The sequence below is a fragment of the Anomaloglossus baeobatrachus genome, chromosome 3 (assembly GCF_048569485.1).
Source record: "Anomaloglossus baeobatrachus isolate aAnoBae1 chromosome 3, aAnoBae1.hap1, whole genome shotgun sequence".
Classification (NCBI taxonomy): Eukaryota; Metazoa; Chordata; class Amphibia; order Anura; family Aromobatidae; genus Anomaloglossus; species Anomaloglossus baeobatrachus.
In genome coordinates this window covers 20329555-20347054 of record NC_134355.1, presented here as the reverse complement: position 1 = coordinate 20347054, position 17500 = coordinate 20329555, and the positions used below count along the sequence as shown (strand labels likewise).

The 17500-nt window shown below is 44.3% G+C and overlaps 1 protein-coding gene across 2 annotated transcripts in view; it reads left to right on the top strand.

Moving 5' to 3' along the window:
- ALK (ALK receptor tyrosine kinase) overlaps positions 1 to 17500 on the top strand; it is a 946570-nt gene that overhangs the window by 248296 nt on the left and 680774 nt on the right. For both annotated transcript variants that reach the window (XM_075339043.1, XM_075339042.1), the window contains exon 3: positions 14233 to 14382. In XM_075339043.1, the coding sequence (XP_075195158.1) occupies positions 14233 to 14382 (150 nt within the window). The remainder of the gene's footprint in view (positions 1 to 14232; positions 14383 to 17500) is intronic.

The window sequence follows — 17500 nt, the reverse complement described above, 5'->3', positions numbered from 1 at the left end:
AGCGGATTTGGACCTGCAATCTTCTGATTGCTTGTACTATATGCTGCAAAACTACAATATTACAGAATATAGCAAAACGCACCATCTCCTATGGGAGTCATAGGTGCGCTGCAATGAGAAGAGGCTTCATAGATCCGTGTCTGGCGTGCAAAAGTATCGGAACCCTGTGCTTGTGGGGGGACCAAGGCCACAAAGAATGACGAGCCCCCTAACCTTTGTAATAAATTGACAACAGCGTCTAACAGGTTAACAGCAATGGGCAAAACCCATGTCGTATGCCATGAAGGGGTTAAAAATCCTCTCTTCCTAAGAATGGAAGGATTTATTGCTTGCTGCCTAGGTTACCAGCCACCTCTGCAGTCTATCTTGGCCACTCTCCTAAGCAATAAACAGCACTTACAAGCTCTTTACTATAGAGCTTGTAAGTGCTGCTCTGAAGCTGACCGGGTTGCTGGATCACTGGATCATGTCCTCTTCATTGTCTCTTTATTATAGCATGGCCGAGTGCATAGTTCAAGTGAGTGGCACAACTCTGACACTGGCCGGTGTCACGATGTGACTGCAGGTGTCACGCCAGGTATGAGAGTACCTCCCGGCGAGCGGTGCAACACAGAGGGAACACCAGGGTAGTAATACAACGGAAGGTCCTGGTGCTAGGGAGAGGGGAGCAGGGTCACCTCCTGCACGCTCTAACGTCCCTAGATGGGTCCTTCCCCCGTGCTCCATCATATTCCTAGGCCTTCGGTGGCCCTGAACTCACCCTGACTAGTGAAGGGCAGCGAGACGTCACTATAATAAGACAACATGAGGAAGGTAAGACAAATAGATGGGGAAAGACAGAACAAATAACACTGCATGGATTCTCCAGGAGGAACTTCTCAGCTGCAACAGAAGCAACACCTCAGCTTCTCCAGAGACTGGCTCCTTCAAAGTGGACCGCATAGGTATGAGCTATAGCCGACATAGAGAAGAGTGAGGGGAGGGTATTTATAGCAGAAGGGAGAGGCTGCAGCTGAGGTTACACCTACCTGTTAGATTACTGCAGGATAGAAATGAGCCTTAACCCCTACAGCACTGGATGGAATTAAATATTCTCCAACTCAGGGTAATCGACAAGTGAACACTAAAGTGGATCTGCAATCAACAATGCACTGTGTGTTATGATCCAGTAACTGTGGAGGATTACAAAAAACTCGCATAGGTGAAAAAAACACCAAGAAACAGAAGTAGTTGGAACCTGGGCTGACCGCAATCCCCTGACTAAAAACCTAGATGCCACGTCACAGCCTGAGAAACTAGCTACGCCTCACAGAGAGAAATGAGGAAATCTACCTTGCCTCAGAAAAGTCCCCAAAGGGATAGGTAGCCCCCCACATATAAAGATTACAGTGATATAGGAAAACACAATACTCAGATAGGAAAAATAGATTTAGGAAAGGCGAAGCCCAACTAACTAGATACAAAGTAAAGGAAATTAAATGATTGTCGTCAGTGCAAAATCCCTATAGAAAAATACCAAACTCCTGATTGTAAAAATGGCCCTGGAGGTCATACAACCTCACCCCCACTATATCAGGTACTCCTGTAAATAATGTGAGAACAAAATATCAAAAAAGAACACAAAAATACAGAAGAGCAAATAATCAAATTAGACATGGATAAAATCCCTTTTCATGCAGGAGAACTAGCACAGGGGAAACCCCCATGCTCACAACACAAGAGAAACAAAACTTCACCAGCAAGAAAACAGATACAAAGCAAAACAATACCCTAAGGTGTAAACCATGAGGCAAGGCAAGAACTGAAAACTTATCTGTAGAAGTCTTGTTCAGGGATACATGGAAGGACAAAGCTCCAGGCCAGGAACAGAGACTGAAAAAAATACAATTATAACCAGCGCCCGCAGGGCACAAAGTGCTCTCCTATATAGACCAGACTTGTCTGCAATAGGACTTCACCAATAGCCAATTAACGCCGACACCTGTCTGAGTCACAGGCTCAGATTCAGCTCCACTACCATTCCTGGCCACCAGAGGGAGCTTCAGAACAGCACCCACACAGACAACATTCACAACAGTTGTGACCTTCTGGTCCCAGATCCCCCCTGAGATCACATTAGATGTACTCGTGAAACCTGGTCTGTCAATAATCAGGATTGAAAATGAGACAACCCCTTTAATATGTAACCAGGAGATAAATAACAATATAATAAGGTTTTCAGAGTGCAAGTCATTATCATTTTAGCTCACATCCCTTTAAGTGCTGTACTTCACTGCCGTAAAGCGCAGGCAGGACAGATTTCCGCTAGTTTTCTTGTTGTAGGACTGGAGCGGGAGTTATATGACATCCAAATCCGAAGTAGGTGAGTAAATATGGAGAGAACATTGCTCTGATAATAAACCCGCACTCCACTCCGAAATGATATTGTGGAAATAAAGACATAAATGTGACATGTTCTGGGGCTAATGCGCCCATCCCCCACACCCCGCACATTCCCATAATAATCAAGCCTCGGCTCGTAATGACCGAGAAACTCTCCCTCCATCCCCGAGTTTTTAAATCAAACATTATGTCTTCTGCGGAGAGAGCGTTATCAAAATTCGCCATAAAATGGCAGATTTAATTTTGCTTGGCTCGGAGGCAATGAGTTCCAGGCGTGATGAATACATTTGTACGAAGCAACTAAACAGAATCACAAAATGCTGCTCCGCGCTCCCCCGTGCTGCAGGAACGGCCGCACGAGCAGCAGAGACCACTCACCTGGCCACAGGGGTCCGCCTGGTACGTGCAGGGGCCACGAGAGTAAATAAAGTCTTCCGGAGACCTCAGAGGATCTTTTCAGGGCATTTTTAGACTTTACAGAAGTTGCGATTTGCTATGAATCCCTAGTATGAGGCTGCATCTCTATGTACCAGTACATATGCCTGTAAAGAAGAAGAAGCAGAAACAATCCTCCTATACTTAGCAGTGCAGCCTGTTAAGGTTTCTGCCTGTCCTACTACACATTGTTAGTTTGACCCCCCCTGGTATAAAAAAGCAAGAAAAACTGAGTCCCTGCCACACGTAGACTTTTGCAAACTTTCATAGTGTGACGTCCTGGACTAGTCAGGTCGTCACAGGGTTCTGCACAATCTTACTCCTCCCGTGCGGGGCTCAACCCCCCCATGGTTCTGGGAACCCAACCTGCGGTACTGCCTCCACCAGCATTCACAAATCCTAGGTGCACCTTGCACCATACCCTGTCAGGCACACCAGTGGGCTGCTTAAGCTGGAATAGGGCCGCCCACCTAGGGGTCAGGCAGGGAGGTGGAAGGTGTCAAGTCAGTTGAGTGGGAGCCCTCGAACAGTGAGGAGCTCAGAGGAAGCTGGGAGTTGTATCGCTTTGAGGCGATTGAGGCTAGGTGCCTGGGACGTGTCTTGGAGGACGGTCAGCAGCCTGAACCTAATCACCGGTCCGGGACCGAAGGCACGACGGGGTACACGGACCCTTGGTCTGGGAGAAGCTTCAAGTAACCCGGCAATTAACCTGCGGAGGACAGGGCCTCTATGGACTGTTCCCACAAAGCTCAGAGATCAGGGGCACTAGCACAACGAGTGGGATAGGGCTTTCCAAGCAAGCAGCCCACTGAAATCCCAAGCGTGAGCCCCTGAGAGCAAGCTCTTCTACTTAGCCACAGTGGGGAGAGGGGCCTGGAAAGCTCCAAGCTGATGGGCCACAAAGGACACTCTAAAAATACTGTGCCAGGAGGCAGGTCACGGACCACCAGGCAGTGCTGCAGGGGACGGGACCCGGACGAGCTCCCCCAAGAGTGCAGCGGCACCCAGGTTTACCACGTTGTCAGCGCCTGGTTTATTGCCGAGTGAGTACCTGATTAACCCCTGCAACCAGCGAGCCTGCGCTTCCCGCCTACACCCCATTCCACCATATGGGGTCCGGGGGCTTTTCCCTACTAAAGGAGGGTAACGTCATCATGCTGCCCCACTCCATCACCCCGGGTACGCCCAACGGCAGCGGCGGTACTCCCAATTACCGTACACCACGGGAGGCGTCACTAACTATATCTCCCCTGTAAATTCCCCCCTTCTTTATTCGGGTGTGACCCCTTAGCCCCCGGGTCCGGAGACCCTCGAGCCACTAGCAGTGACATCCGGATCCAAGCGGTTCGACCGCTGCCGGGGCGTTACAATAGTGTCATCAGGATCTGATCAGATTATTGATTCTGACACTCCGCCCAATATCTTCTCTGATGTCTGTCATCAGCGCAGGCAGACTCGGGCATCGACCAACACAGTGGTAGTCCACAGGCAGCCTGGCAAGAGTTCATCCCTGATGGTCTGCTTGTTAGTCTCAATTGATCACATGCTATGGGGGAGCGAATCATATCTGCTCATGTAGCACCCTGGGGTCGAGGGGGTTAACCCGTCTCATCGTCGTGCTGGTAGTGCAGATCCTCTGCGTTATCATGGGGTGGACTGACCCGGTTTCGTGACCCCTAGGCATACAGAAAGGAGGGTGGAGGGTCGTAGGAAGGAAAGTCTTTAGATGATCGTGACGCCACCTGTGGTACGCGGCCACGTATTAGCCGCCGCTGCTGTCGCTGTCCTCTGGGGCAGTTGTCACTGCAGCTAGAGTGGTCTTGCTTCCCGCAGGTGAGGCTAAGCCCCAGGGATATGCTGATGGTAGAATGGAGTAATAGGTTGCGGGTGCAGGGCTGAGGGCGACAGCAAGCACTGGACGACACAGGTTGGAATCTCCTATTGCATTTTACTGGTACTCGGTGTAGTCCTGGTCAGCCTGGAAGCAGCAGCGGAGGTTTCTCTCTGCCCGGTGGGTATAAGCCTCCTTCTATGCGCCATTGTAGGTCGCTGTGGCCTGAAGCTGCACAGCGTGTTAAGTCTTCCGTCTGACAGGTACTGGGGCCCACTCTGTAGCAGAGACCCCGGGCTCTTTCTTGCCACTTCGCCTCCGGATTTTAGGTGGGCCAGAGGTGAACTCTTCTGCCCTCCGGCGTTACTACTGGACCGTTAGCACCCAGTAGCCTGGGACGCCGGTGTCCTGCTCTATGTGCTCGGTCCTGGAGAGCTGGGCAGCAGCTCTCAGACAGCGACCGTTCTCTTTGCTTTGTACTTCTGTTCTGAGGTCTCACTTCCTGTTACTCCCTAATCCCTCCTCCAAGTCAGTATGTCCAGAGAGGCTCCCTTCAACACAGGTTATGAGCTCCCCCTACTGGTCTGGAGAAGGAAGTGGTGTTGCATGTTAGTATGCCTGGCAGAGATGTCCCCACTGTTTCCAAGCATAGCATTGCTCTCATTGATGAGAACAACTCCACTGTGGCTCCCAGGGCCACTGGGGTGCCACACTCACCTCCTATTTATGCTGTCTGGATCCTTCCATCTATGCCAGCAATAGTTTATCTTAGTTGGTCTGGTGAGGCGTTGTGATCCTGACTGACTTGTTGCTGTGTGCAGTTGTGGTGTTAACCCTTGTTGTCTTGTTGTTGCTACCTTCCTGCTCTTGCTTTTCTTCTAAATCTCTCATTGTTTGTTCCTCTGTGTTTGCAGTGTGTCAGAGTTTTGGTTTTCACTTGTCTATCTTAATGTGTGTTTCCATCTCACTCCTGCCCCGTCCTTCCCTGGTGGGAGGGGGGAAATCAGATTAGGTCTGGTCAGGAAGATAGCCAGGCACGGGACCCGTGGAAGCACTAGGAGGAGCGAAACGGCCGTCGTCCTCTGGGGGCCTGCACCCGGGTCTCTCCCCGATTTTTAATGCACTTCTTGTATTAAATGAAGCACGTTTTGGATATCAAATTAATTGTGCCCTTGTTTTCTGGTCTCCTGGGACTCATCTGTAGATAAGTAGTTCATGCAGTTTCACCATGTGTGTCCTCCTTGTGTTTTCGTTTAGTGGGGTTGACGAAGAACTCATCCCACCCGTTCCCTATTTAGGGTCCAGCACTAGTCACCTACGGTTAGGTATCTGGCTTGGCGCATAGGTGCGGAATCTATGTAGGGTGGTGAAGGACCCCAAGGACATCCGCTTCCCTAGATGCAGGGGTCCCCTTCCCGTACCTTTCGCCACTCGCTTGGTACTTCCCCGTACCTAGTGTGACAACGGCAAAGATCATTGATCTTTATTATAAGGAGCCTTCAGAATCTATGTTGACATTTTCTACTTACCGGCCATATACTCCTGCACCTTATATAAGGAGTTTATAGGGCGCCTGTTATGGTTTTTGGGGATGTATGTGACTTATAGCCTCAGCATTAGTAATTAGGCAGAGCGGTCTGATCCCAATCTTAATGTTTTATGCAGAATGTCCCCCCTATTAGTAAGGACAGTTTTATGCAATGGAAATTCTAAAGAAAGAAATGTACAGTATTAAAAATAATGAATTAAAACTGTAAAAAAACGAATTCCGAAAGCGCCAGCGAGTCTATGAAGGATGACGGCTCAGCGTCCCCGCGAGACTCCGGAAAGGTGGAGAGAATCCCGGGAAATACGGCAAATCATAACATCCCACATTACAGCTCGGGTCTCAGCGCCTTCATTTGGGTGATGGTGGGAGATTTGCATTCATGATGTTCCCCGTCGTCAACATCATGTCACCGGCAGAGAATTACAGCAACGGAGGGGGCAGTAAGCAAAATGCAGCACATTATAGGGGGACATTGGGACAAAAAAGCCAAGTCAATAACCAACTAGGGATTTCCTTTCACTATGGTAAAGTCCTGATTTCAAAAAGGATGGTCTGAAGCTCAGGACAAGGACTTATTACTATATATTACTAGTTGTACCGTAGCACCCGGCGATGCCCAGGATGGTAACTGAGTCTTTCTCCCATTCTCCCTCCATCTCTCTCTCCCTCTCTCTTCTCCTACTCTCCTCTCCCCCTCTACCACTCCCCCTCTCTCCCTCTGTCTCCTTGCCACTACCCCTCTCCCCAACTCTGCCTCTACCACTCCCTCCCTCTCTCCTTCTCCCCCACACTCCCTCTCCCACACTCTCCCTCTATCCCTCCCTCCCTTTCCCCCACTCTCCCTCTCACCCACTCTCTTTCTCACTCACTTTCCTTCTCCCCCACTCTCCCTCTCTCCCACTCTCTCTCTTTACCTCTCTTCCTCTATCCCACTCCCCCTCTCTCTCTGTAACTCTCCCACTCTCCCACGCTCTACCACTCTCTCCCACTCTCTCGCTCTACCACTCTTCTTCTCTCAAACTCTTTCTTTCTGTCTCTCTCCCACTCTCCCTCTGTCTCTTTCCCACTCCCCCTCTCCCCTTCTCTCCCTCTCCCCCTCTCCCCTTCTCTCCCACTCTCCTTTTCTCCCACTCTCCTCTCCCACTCTCCCTCTCCACCACTCTACCTGTCCTTCACTCTCCCTCTCCTTCACACTCCCTATCTCCCTCTGTCTCTCCCTCCACTCTCTCTCTCTCTCCTGCTCTCCCTTTCCCCCACTCTCCCTCTTACCCACTCTCCTTCTGTCTCTTTCTCTCTGTGTCTCTCTCCCACTCTTTCTCTATCCCACTCTCCCTCTCTCTCTGTCACTCTCCCTCTCTCTACCACTCTTTCCCACTCTCCCTCTCTCCCACTCTCCCACTCTTTCTCTCTCACACTCTCCCTTTGGATGTAAAGGTTTTGAAATCCAAGAAAGTAAAGTTTATAAAATTGGCAGCTTCTTGAGTGACAGCAGCTGAGGATCAGATAATATCTGGGGGTATTCAGAGTTATCCCCTTCCCTGGTTAGAATTAGCATAAGTATTATAGAAACCATTCACTGTTTCTCTTGCAGGACCTGTGTGAGGTCATACCCATGTGACCAGAAGGGGCGGGGCCGCAGCTAACAAAGCTAACACCAGGATTCAACATGTTTCTGTTGGCTGAGGCTCCACCCCTTCTGGTCACATGGGTATGACCTCACACAGGTCCTACAAGAGACCTTTTTGTATAATACTTATGCTAATTCTAACAGGGGGATAGGATAACTCTGCATACCCTCTCCAGATATTATCTGATCCTCAGCTGCTGTCACTCAACAAGCTGCCGATTTTATAAACTTTACTTTCTTGGGTTTCAAAACCGAAACATCAGTGCTGACCACTACAGGTATGTATAGAATCAGCCTGATAGCGCCAGTATAGCACTGTATGTATAGAATCAGCCTGATAGTGCCAGTATAGCACTGTATGTATAGAATCAGCCTGATAGCGCCAGTATAGCACTGTATGTATAGACTCAGCCTGATAGCGCCAGTATAGCACTGTATAGCACTGTATGTATAGACTCAGCCTGATAGCGCCAGTATAGCACTGTATGTATAGAATCAGCCTGATAGTGCCAGTATAGCCCTGTATGTATAGAATCAGCCTGATAGTGCCAGTATAGCACTGCATGTATAGAATCAGCCTGATAGCGCCAGTATAGCACTGTATGTATAGAATCAGCCTGATAGTGCCAGTATAGCACTGTATGTATAGACTCAGCCTGATAGTGCCAGTATAGCACTGTATGTATAGAATCAGCCTGATAGTGCCAGTATAGCACTGTATGTATAGAATCAGCCTGATAGTGCCAGTATAGCACTGTATGTATAGAATCAGCCTGATAGCGCCAGTATAGCACTGTATGTATAGAATCAGCCTGATAGTGCCAGTATAGCACTGTATGTATAGAATCAGCCTGATAGTGCCAGTATAGCACTGTATGTATAGAATCAGCCTGATAGCGCCAGTATAACACTGTATGTATAGAATCAGCCTGATAGTGCCAGTATAGCACTGTATGTATAGAATCAGCCTGATAGTGCCAGTATAGCACTGTATGTATAGAATCAGCCTGATAGCGCCAGTATAGCACTGTATGTATAGAATCAGCCTGATAGTGCCAGTATAGCACTGTATGTATAGAATCAGCCTGATAGTGCCAGTATAGCACTGTATGTATAGAATCAGCCTGATAGCGCCAGTATAACACTGTATGTATAGAATCAGCCTGATAGTGCCAGTATAGCACTGTATGTATAGAATCAGCCTGATAGTGCCAGTATAGCACTGTATGTATAGAATCAGCCTGATAGTACCAGTATAGCACTGTATGTATAGACTCAGCCTGATAGTGTCAGTATAGCACTGTATGTATAGAATCAGCCTGATAGTGCCAGTATAGCACTGTATGTATAGACTCAGCCTGATAGTGTCAGTATAGCACTGTATGTATGGACTCAGCCTGATAGTGCCAGTATAGCACTGTATGTATAGGATCAGCCTGATAGTGCCAGTATAGCACTGTATGTATAGAATCAGCCTGATAGTGCCAGTATAGCACTGTATGTATAGACTCAGCCTGATAGTGTCAGTATAGCACTGTATGTATGGACTCAGCCTGATAGTGCCAGTATAGCACTGTATGTATAGGATCAGCCTGATAGCGCCAGTATAGCACTGTATGTATGGAATCAGCCTGATAGTGCCAGTATAGCACTGTATGTATAGAATCAGCCTGATAGCGCCAGTATAGCACTGTATGTATAGACTCAGCCTGATAGCGCCAGTATAGCCCTGTATGTATGGACTCAGCCTGATAGTGCCAGTATAGCACTGTATGTATAGGATCAGCCTGATAGTGCCAGTATAGCACTGTATGTATAGAATCAGCCTGATAGCGCCAGTATAGCACTGTATGTATAGAATCAGCCTGATAGTGCCAGTATAGCACTGTATGTATAGAATCAGCCTGATAGTGCCAGTATAGCACTGTATGTATAGAATCAGCCTGATAGTGCCAGTATAGCACTGTATGTATAGAATCAGCCTGATAGTGCCAGTAAAGCACTGTATGTATAGAATCAGCCTGATAGTGCCAGTATAGCACTGTATGTATAGAATCAGCCTGATAGTGCCAGTATAGCACTGTATGTATAGAATCAGCCTGATAGTGCCAGTATAGCACTGGCTGCAGGTTATATAGGAAAATCCTGGTGACTGGTTCTCTTTAAAGTTGGTAGGTACGTCCTTCTGTGACTACGCATATGTACCATTCCCTGCCTTCTCCGCTAAATCATTTTTTTTATTGGAAGGGAAGGAGAGCCCAATTTCTTCTTTTGCTACAGAGCCAATGACCCCATGCATACCCCCATTCCTCATGGAAGCCAATGGAGATGCATATTTTTCAGGCTCCTTTACTTTACATTGACCCTATGTTAGAAATAACTTTAGATCCAACATAAAACTAATTTGTCACTAAAATATTGCAAAATGACAAATATAAAAATTCACTACAAAAGTTTCCCATACATGTTATGCTCTTCCTCCAGGAATCCATTGCCCTCGGCTCTTTACTGCCCTCTGCTGGGTGATTTTATAAGAGAAATTAGAGAAGTCTGGAAATTGAATTTAGTTTGAGAATTTCTCCAATAACTTTTTGGAAATCTGTGTTGACTGTAAAGCAACTTCCTAATACAAAGTCCTCTCCAAACAGCCATTACCGGGTAATGGATAACGCCGCGCGCTCTCCCAGCAATTATTCCTAAATTCATTAGATTGTCAGTATAATTAAAACTTAAACTCTATTGGCTTAATAGCACAAGACAGATATGAATCATTAATCAGCCCCTGAGACGGATTTTTTGTGTGTGTCGGGGGCCGGACATGATTTCAGGCACCAGTGATTGTAGATAGATGCGGAGGCCATAACGGAGCACAATGAGCGGTAATGAAGGCTGATACATGGCACCGCGCGTCACACAAGAAGACGCCGCGACCTTCTGACAAAGGGGCCGCAACCCCATCCACAACATCCCATAATAGTAAATGATATTACACTAAATGGATTATTGCTTTGTCTTTACCAAATTCTATTTCCTTGTTTTGAGTTCAGCAGAAAAAATAATATTCATCCTGATATAAATCCTCACCCGAGAGATAAAGAGTGACCATGAAGGAAAACAAAAAGCAAATCAGCATCTGCTCCATATTATATTCTTATAGAAAGCAACATAAAGTGAGCAGTATTATAGCAGTTATATTGTTGTAAATAGGGGCAGTATTATAGCAGTTATATTCTTGTACATAGGAGCAGTATTATAGTAGTTATATTCTTGTACATAGAAGGCAGTATTATAGTATTTATAGTCTTGTACATAGGGGGCAGTATTATAGTAGTTATATTCTTGTACATAGGGGCAGTATTATAGTAGTTATATTCTTGTACATAGGGGCAGTATTATAGTAGTTATATTCTTGTACATAGGGGCAGTATTATAGTAGTTATATTCTTGTACATAGGGGGCAGTATTATAGTAGTTATATTCTTGTATATAGGGGCAGTATTATAGTAGTTATATTCTTGTACATAGGGGCTGTATTATAGTAGTTATATTCTTGTTTGTATATAGGGGCAGTATTATAGTAGTTATATTCTTGTACATAGGGGCAGTATTATAGTAGTTATATTCTTGCACATAGGGGCAGTATTATAGTAGTTATATTCTTGTACATAGGGGCAGTATTATAGTAGTTATATTCTTGTACATAGGGGCAGTATTATAGTTGTTATATTCTTGTACATAGGAGCAGTATTATAGTAGTTATATTCTTGTACATAGGGGCTGTATTATAGTAGTTATATTCTTGTTTGTATATAGGGGCAGTATTATAGTAGTTATATTCTTGTACATAGGAGCAGTATTATAGTAGTTATATTCTTGCACATAGGGGCAGTATTATAGTAGATATATTCTTATACATAGGGGCAGTGTTTATAGTAGTTATAGTCTTGTAACTAGGGGCAGTATTATAGTAGTTATATTCTTGTACATAGGGGCAGTATTATAGTAGTTATATTCTTGTACATAGGGGAAGTATTATAGTAGTTATATTCTTGTATATAGGAGCAGTATTATAGTAGTTATATTCTTGTACATAGGAGCAGTATTATAGTAGTTATATTCTTGTACATAGGGGGCAGTATTATAGTAGTTATATTCTTGTACATAGGGGCAGTATTATAGTAGTTATATTCTTGTACATAGGAGCAGTATTATAGTACTTATATTCTTGTACATAGGGGCAGTATTATAGTAGTTATATTCTTGTACATAGGAGCAGTATTATAGTAGTTATATTCTTGTACATAGGGGCAGTATCATAGTAGTTATATTCTTGTACATAGGGGCAGTATTATAGTAGTTATATTCTTGTACATAGGGGCAGTATTATAGTAGTTATATTCTTGTACATAGGGGGCAGTATTATAGTAGTTATATTCTTGTACATAGGGGCAGTATTATAGTAGTTATATTATTGTACATAGGGGCAGTATTATAGTTGTTATATTCTTGTACAAAGGAGCAGTATTATAGTAGTTATATTCTTGTACATAGGGGCAGTATTATAGTAGTTATATTCTTATACATAGGGGCAGTGTTTATAGTAGTTATAGTCTTGTAACTAGGGGCAGTATTATAGTAGTTATATTCTTGTACGTAGGGGCAGTATTATAGTAGTTATATTCTTGTACATAGGGGAAGTATTATAGTAGTTATATTGTTGTACATAGGAGCAGTATTATAGTAGTTATATTCTTGTACATAGGAGCAGTATTATAGTAGTTATATTCTTGTACATAGGGGCAGTATTATAGTAGTTATATTCTTGCACATAGGGGCAGTATTATAGTAGTTATATTCTTGTACATAGGGGCAGTATTATAGTAGTTATATTCTTGTACATAGGGGGCAGTATTATAGTTGTTATATTCTTGTACATAGGAGCAGTATTATAGTAGTTATATTCTTGTACATAGGAGCAGTATTATAGTAGTTATATTCTTGTACATAGGGGCAGTATTATAGTAGATATATTCTTGTACATAGGAGGCAGTATTATAGTAGTTGTATTCTTGTACATAGGAGCAGTATTATAGTAGTTATATTCCTGTACATAGGGGGGCAGTATTATAGTAGTTATATTCTTGTACATAGGAGCAGTATTATAGTAGTTATATTCTTGTACATAGGGGTAGTATTATAGTAGTTATATTCTTGTACATAGGGGCAGTATTACAGTATTTATATTCTTGTACATAGGGGCAGTATTCTAGTAGTTATATTCTTGTACATATGAGGCAGTATTATAGTAGTTATATTCTTGTACATAGGGGCAGTATTATAGTAGTTATATTCTTGTACATATGAGCCAGTATTATATTCTTGTACATAGGGGCAGTATTATAGTAGGTATATTCCTGTACATAGAGGGCAGTATTATAGTAGTTATATTCTTGTACATAGGGGCAGTATTATAGTAGTTATATTCTTGTACATAGGAGCAGTATTATAGTAGTTATATTCTTGTACATAGGGGGCAGTATTATAGTAGTTATATTCTTGTACATAGGAGCAGTATTATAGTAGTTATATTCTTGTACATAGGGAGCAGTATTATAGTAGTTATATTCTTGTACATAGGAGCAGTATTATAGTAGTTATATTCTTGTACATAGGGAGCAGTATTATAGTAGTTATATTCTTGTACATAGGGGGCAGTATTATAGTAGTTATATTCTTGTACATAGGGGGTAGTATTATAGTAGTTATATTCTTGTACATAGGGAGCAGTATTATAGTAGTTATATTCTTGTACATAGGGGCAGTATTATAGTAGCTTTATTTCTGAATTATTGATATAGTAAACCCGATTCCATCTCCGACAGTGGCTGAATGATCATAGAAATTGACAGCCATTTTTCCTTCCATCGTCCCTTAGTCAGGTCATAAATCAGAGACCAACAACAAGCACATTTCATGTAATTTCATTGTTATTCCTTGTATTTCCCTATGCCAGAGCCGTGTCATGGGTGATCATGATTGGCGTCAGGTCAAGAATAATCGAGTAATCATTAGAGAATTGGTCTCTTTGTTTCGAAAACTTTTTTTTCATGTTTTTTTTTTTTTGCTTTCCTGTAAAATGGAATAACTTAGACTCGCCGAGTCCCAACAATATTGGATGACAGAGAATTTGAAGACAACATGATGAGTGTCTCTTATTGAAAAATTAATTTTACAGATTTGTTGAATATTGAAATTAATAACCTCTAGATGAAAACAGCGAGGACTGAATATTAGAGGAGGAGACTTCAATGAGATACTTACGGAACGTTTCCTGTGTTCCTTCCCTCTGCACCTGGGCGCCCGGCAGATGTGTCTTATTTATTCATTTTTTACATTTTTATGTCTTAGATTTCAACTGTAATTTCGAGTCCCGCTGTGATCTGGAACATTCTCCATCTCAAAATAACAACACATGGAGAGTCGCCAACGCGGAGGAGTTATCGAGGCACAAAATCATGGCTGGTCCGATGGAAGATTATTCCGAGAACTCAACGAGAGGTAGGAAATACGTCCTGATTGACAAACTCCTTCTCGGCTGGGAAAGTTGAGTTTATGTCGACAAAAATGTTTTTTTCCGGACTCCCATCTTGTTGACACCTACACTTCTTTCTCGATTATTATGTATGTCTTCAGGGCAGGAGGTGTAAGAATAACTCGGCGTGGGTGACTACATTGGATTGAGCTTCGTTGGTTGGAAGGTTCTTGGACCTGGTCCTACAAGTTGTGGTTGTGATTGCCCCATCAACCTCGACCTTCACGAGGAAGACTTGATTTGGATTGTCTCATTTTCTGAGGGTGTTTTTGATTTGAACGTTATACTGGAATGTTTTTAACTTTTACTATGCAGGGTGCTGCTGTGGGTAATTGTATCCGGCCATCCTTGGTACATTGAGCAGTTGAGTTACTGGTTTAAGTGTTGGGTAAAGTCAACCCAAAGGTAAAGGTTGGGTGTAATCCCATTTACCAATGTCATGTTCCCATCGATTCGTGGTGCTAACTATAGTCAACCTAACTGACCTGAAGAAGGAAATCATAATTTTGTTACCATTTCCTCCATAAATTTTAAAGACTTGGACAATTTAGGACAGTGGTTCCCAAACTCCAGTCCTCACGACCCCCAACAGGTCATGTTTTCAGAATTTCCTTAATATAGCACAGGTGATGCCTTGATAATGATTCCATCACTTGTTCAATAGTAAGGAAATCATGAAAACATGACTTGTTGGGGGCCATGAGGACTGGAGTTTGGGAACACTGATCTAAGACATTCAGGACAGAAGGACATGCACTTAATTTGTGTATTTCCTTACCTTGGGCATGGAGGTCACAGGAGCTGCTGGATCCTCTTCCATTCTTCATGACAGATCTGGTGGATGTTAGAGACCTTGCACTCCTCGACCTTCTGATTGATGAGGCCCCACACATGCTCCATAGGGTTTAGGTCTGGAGAGGCTCGGCCGGTCCAGCACCTTTACCCTCAGTTTGTTTAGCAAGGTGGTGGTGGTCCTGAAGCTGTTTGGGTTCTTTATGTTGGAATATGAAGGGAGTGGATCCTGCTCTGCTTCACTATGTCACAGGATATTGTTGGCATTCATGGTTCCCTCAATGAATTGTAGCTCCCGCCGCTGGCAGCACTCATGCAGACCCAAACCATGACCCTCCACCACCATGTCTGACTGTAGGCAGGACACACTTGTCTTTGTACTCATCACTTGGTTGCCTATTCTGAAAAGACAACGATATAATGCTGAGCATGTGCACACAGCTTCTGTGGTCAACCATGGCGAGGCTGTCCTCATCAGACCACAGCACAGTTCCAGTATCCATGTCGTTAGTCTGCTTGTCTTCAGCAATGCTGACAGCTTTCATATGTCTATTTTTGGAAAGACGACCTCTGGATATGATGCTAAGCACGTGCACTCAGCTTCTGTGGTCGACCATAGCGAGGCATGTTCTGAGTGGCTCCTGTCTGGTTATACCACTGTATGGTCTTGGCCATTGTGCTGCAGCTCAGTGTCAGGGTGGTGACAATCTTTTTGTAGCCTCGGCCATCTTTATGTAGAGCAATGATTCTTTTTTTTCAGCTCCTCAAAGAATTATTTGCCAAGAGGAGCCATGCTGAGCTTCCAGTGACCAGTATGGGAGAGTGTTTGAGCGAATACACCTAATGTAACACCCCTGCTCCTTCAGTCACACCTGAGACCTTGTAACACTAATAAGTCACATGACACTGGGGAGGAAAGACAGCTAATTGGACACAAGTTGGCCATTTTCACTTAGGGGTGTACTCACTTTTGTTGCCAGTGGTTTAGACATTAATGACTGTGTTGAGTTATTTACCCTGGTATACAAGCTGCACACTGACACCGTACATTGTATCACAGGGTCAGATCTGCAGTGCTGTCCGATGAAAAGATAGAATAAAAGATTTACAAAAATGTGGGGGTGTACTCACTTTTGTGGTAAACTGTGTACAGCCTTTGCCTAGTCATGCACTTGATAGACCTCTACATCATCATAATTTCTAAAGGGATTAGAAAAACAAGGTAACGTTTTGCAGAAACAGCGCCACACCTGTGTGCAGGTTGAGTTTGGTATTGCAGATCTAATGATTTTTTGAGTTCTGTTTTTTATTATCAACATCAGATCTCTCAGAGAGGCACAATCACAATGGTGACCAACAACTCTTTGAGATAGACTTGGATTGGAATCCATCGAGCTCCAAGGGTTCGGGTCCATTCGGTTTATTATCTCGGAGGTGTCTTTTATTTAAGAGATTTAGTGTAATCTTTTTACCTGTGGCCATTTGTATCCAACCATCCTTGGTGTATGGAGAAGTTGAGGTACTGGGTGAAGAGTTGGGAATAATTGGCCGGCAGGTAAATGATGGCTGGTATCACTGATAGGTGCCAAGCTTCACCGCACCATCGTCTCCTTCCTACAGGTTCCATCACTGCAGGGAAAGTGGAGTTTATGGAAACAAATGTGTTGTCGACCTCTCCTATCAGAACCTACAGTTCTCTGGATCATTTAGCATTCTTCCAGTAGGCAGATGAAGACTTATTGTCAATGGGTGAAGATGGTGTCATGCGCTGTCCGGATCCGCACTCGTAGATTACAGCAACGGTGTCGGACCATGTTGACACTGCAGAGTCAGACAGGCAACCTGGTTTCTCTCAGATGCTCAGCTCTGCTGGGCATCGGCTGAGTTGTTTCCACTGCTTCCAGCAAAACGTAATCCTTTTTGGAGCAGTGTGTGACTCTCCTGAGAGTCAGGTTGCTGATTACCATACACCCTTGGTCTCTCCCTATTTTAGGCTGAGGAGTTTGTTAGGAGATTGCTGAAGATAGCATCTGCTCCTGCCCTTGTGAATATCCGGTGCCCTTGGCGATCCTCTTTTGGTGACCTGTGATCTGTTGCTTGTGTGGAATGGAAGTGCCCCTTAGTGTGCCTTTCTTCCTCCCTTATATTTTATTTCCCCCTGTGCCTTTATTGTCTTCCCTTTGTGGTTGTTTGCAGAGTGAACGAGTTTTGGTTCTTCCCCCGTCTGGATCTTTTTGAGAGTGGAGGTTATCTCGATGTGTCCTGCCTACTTCTGGGGTGGGGCAGTACGGC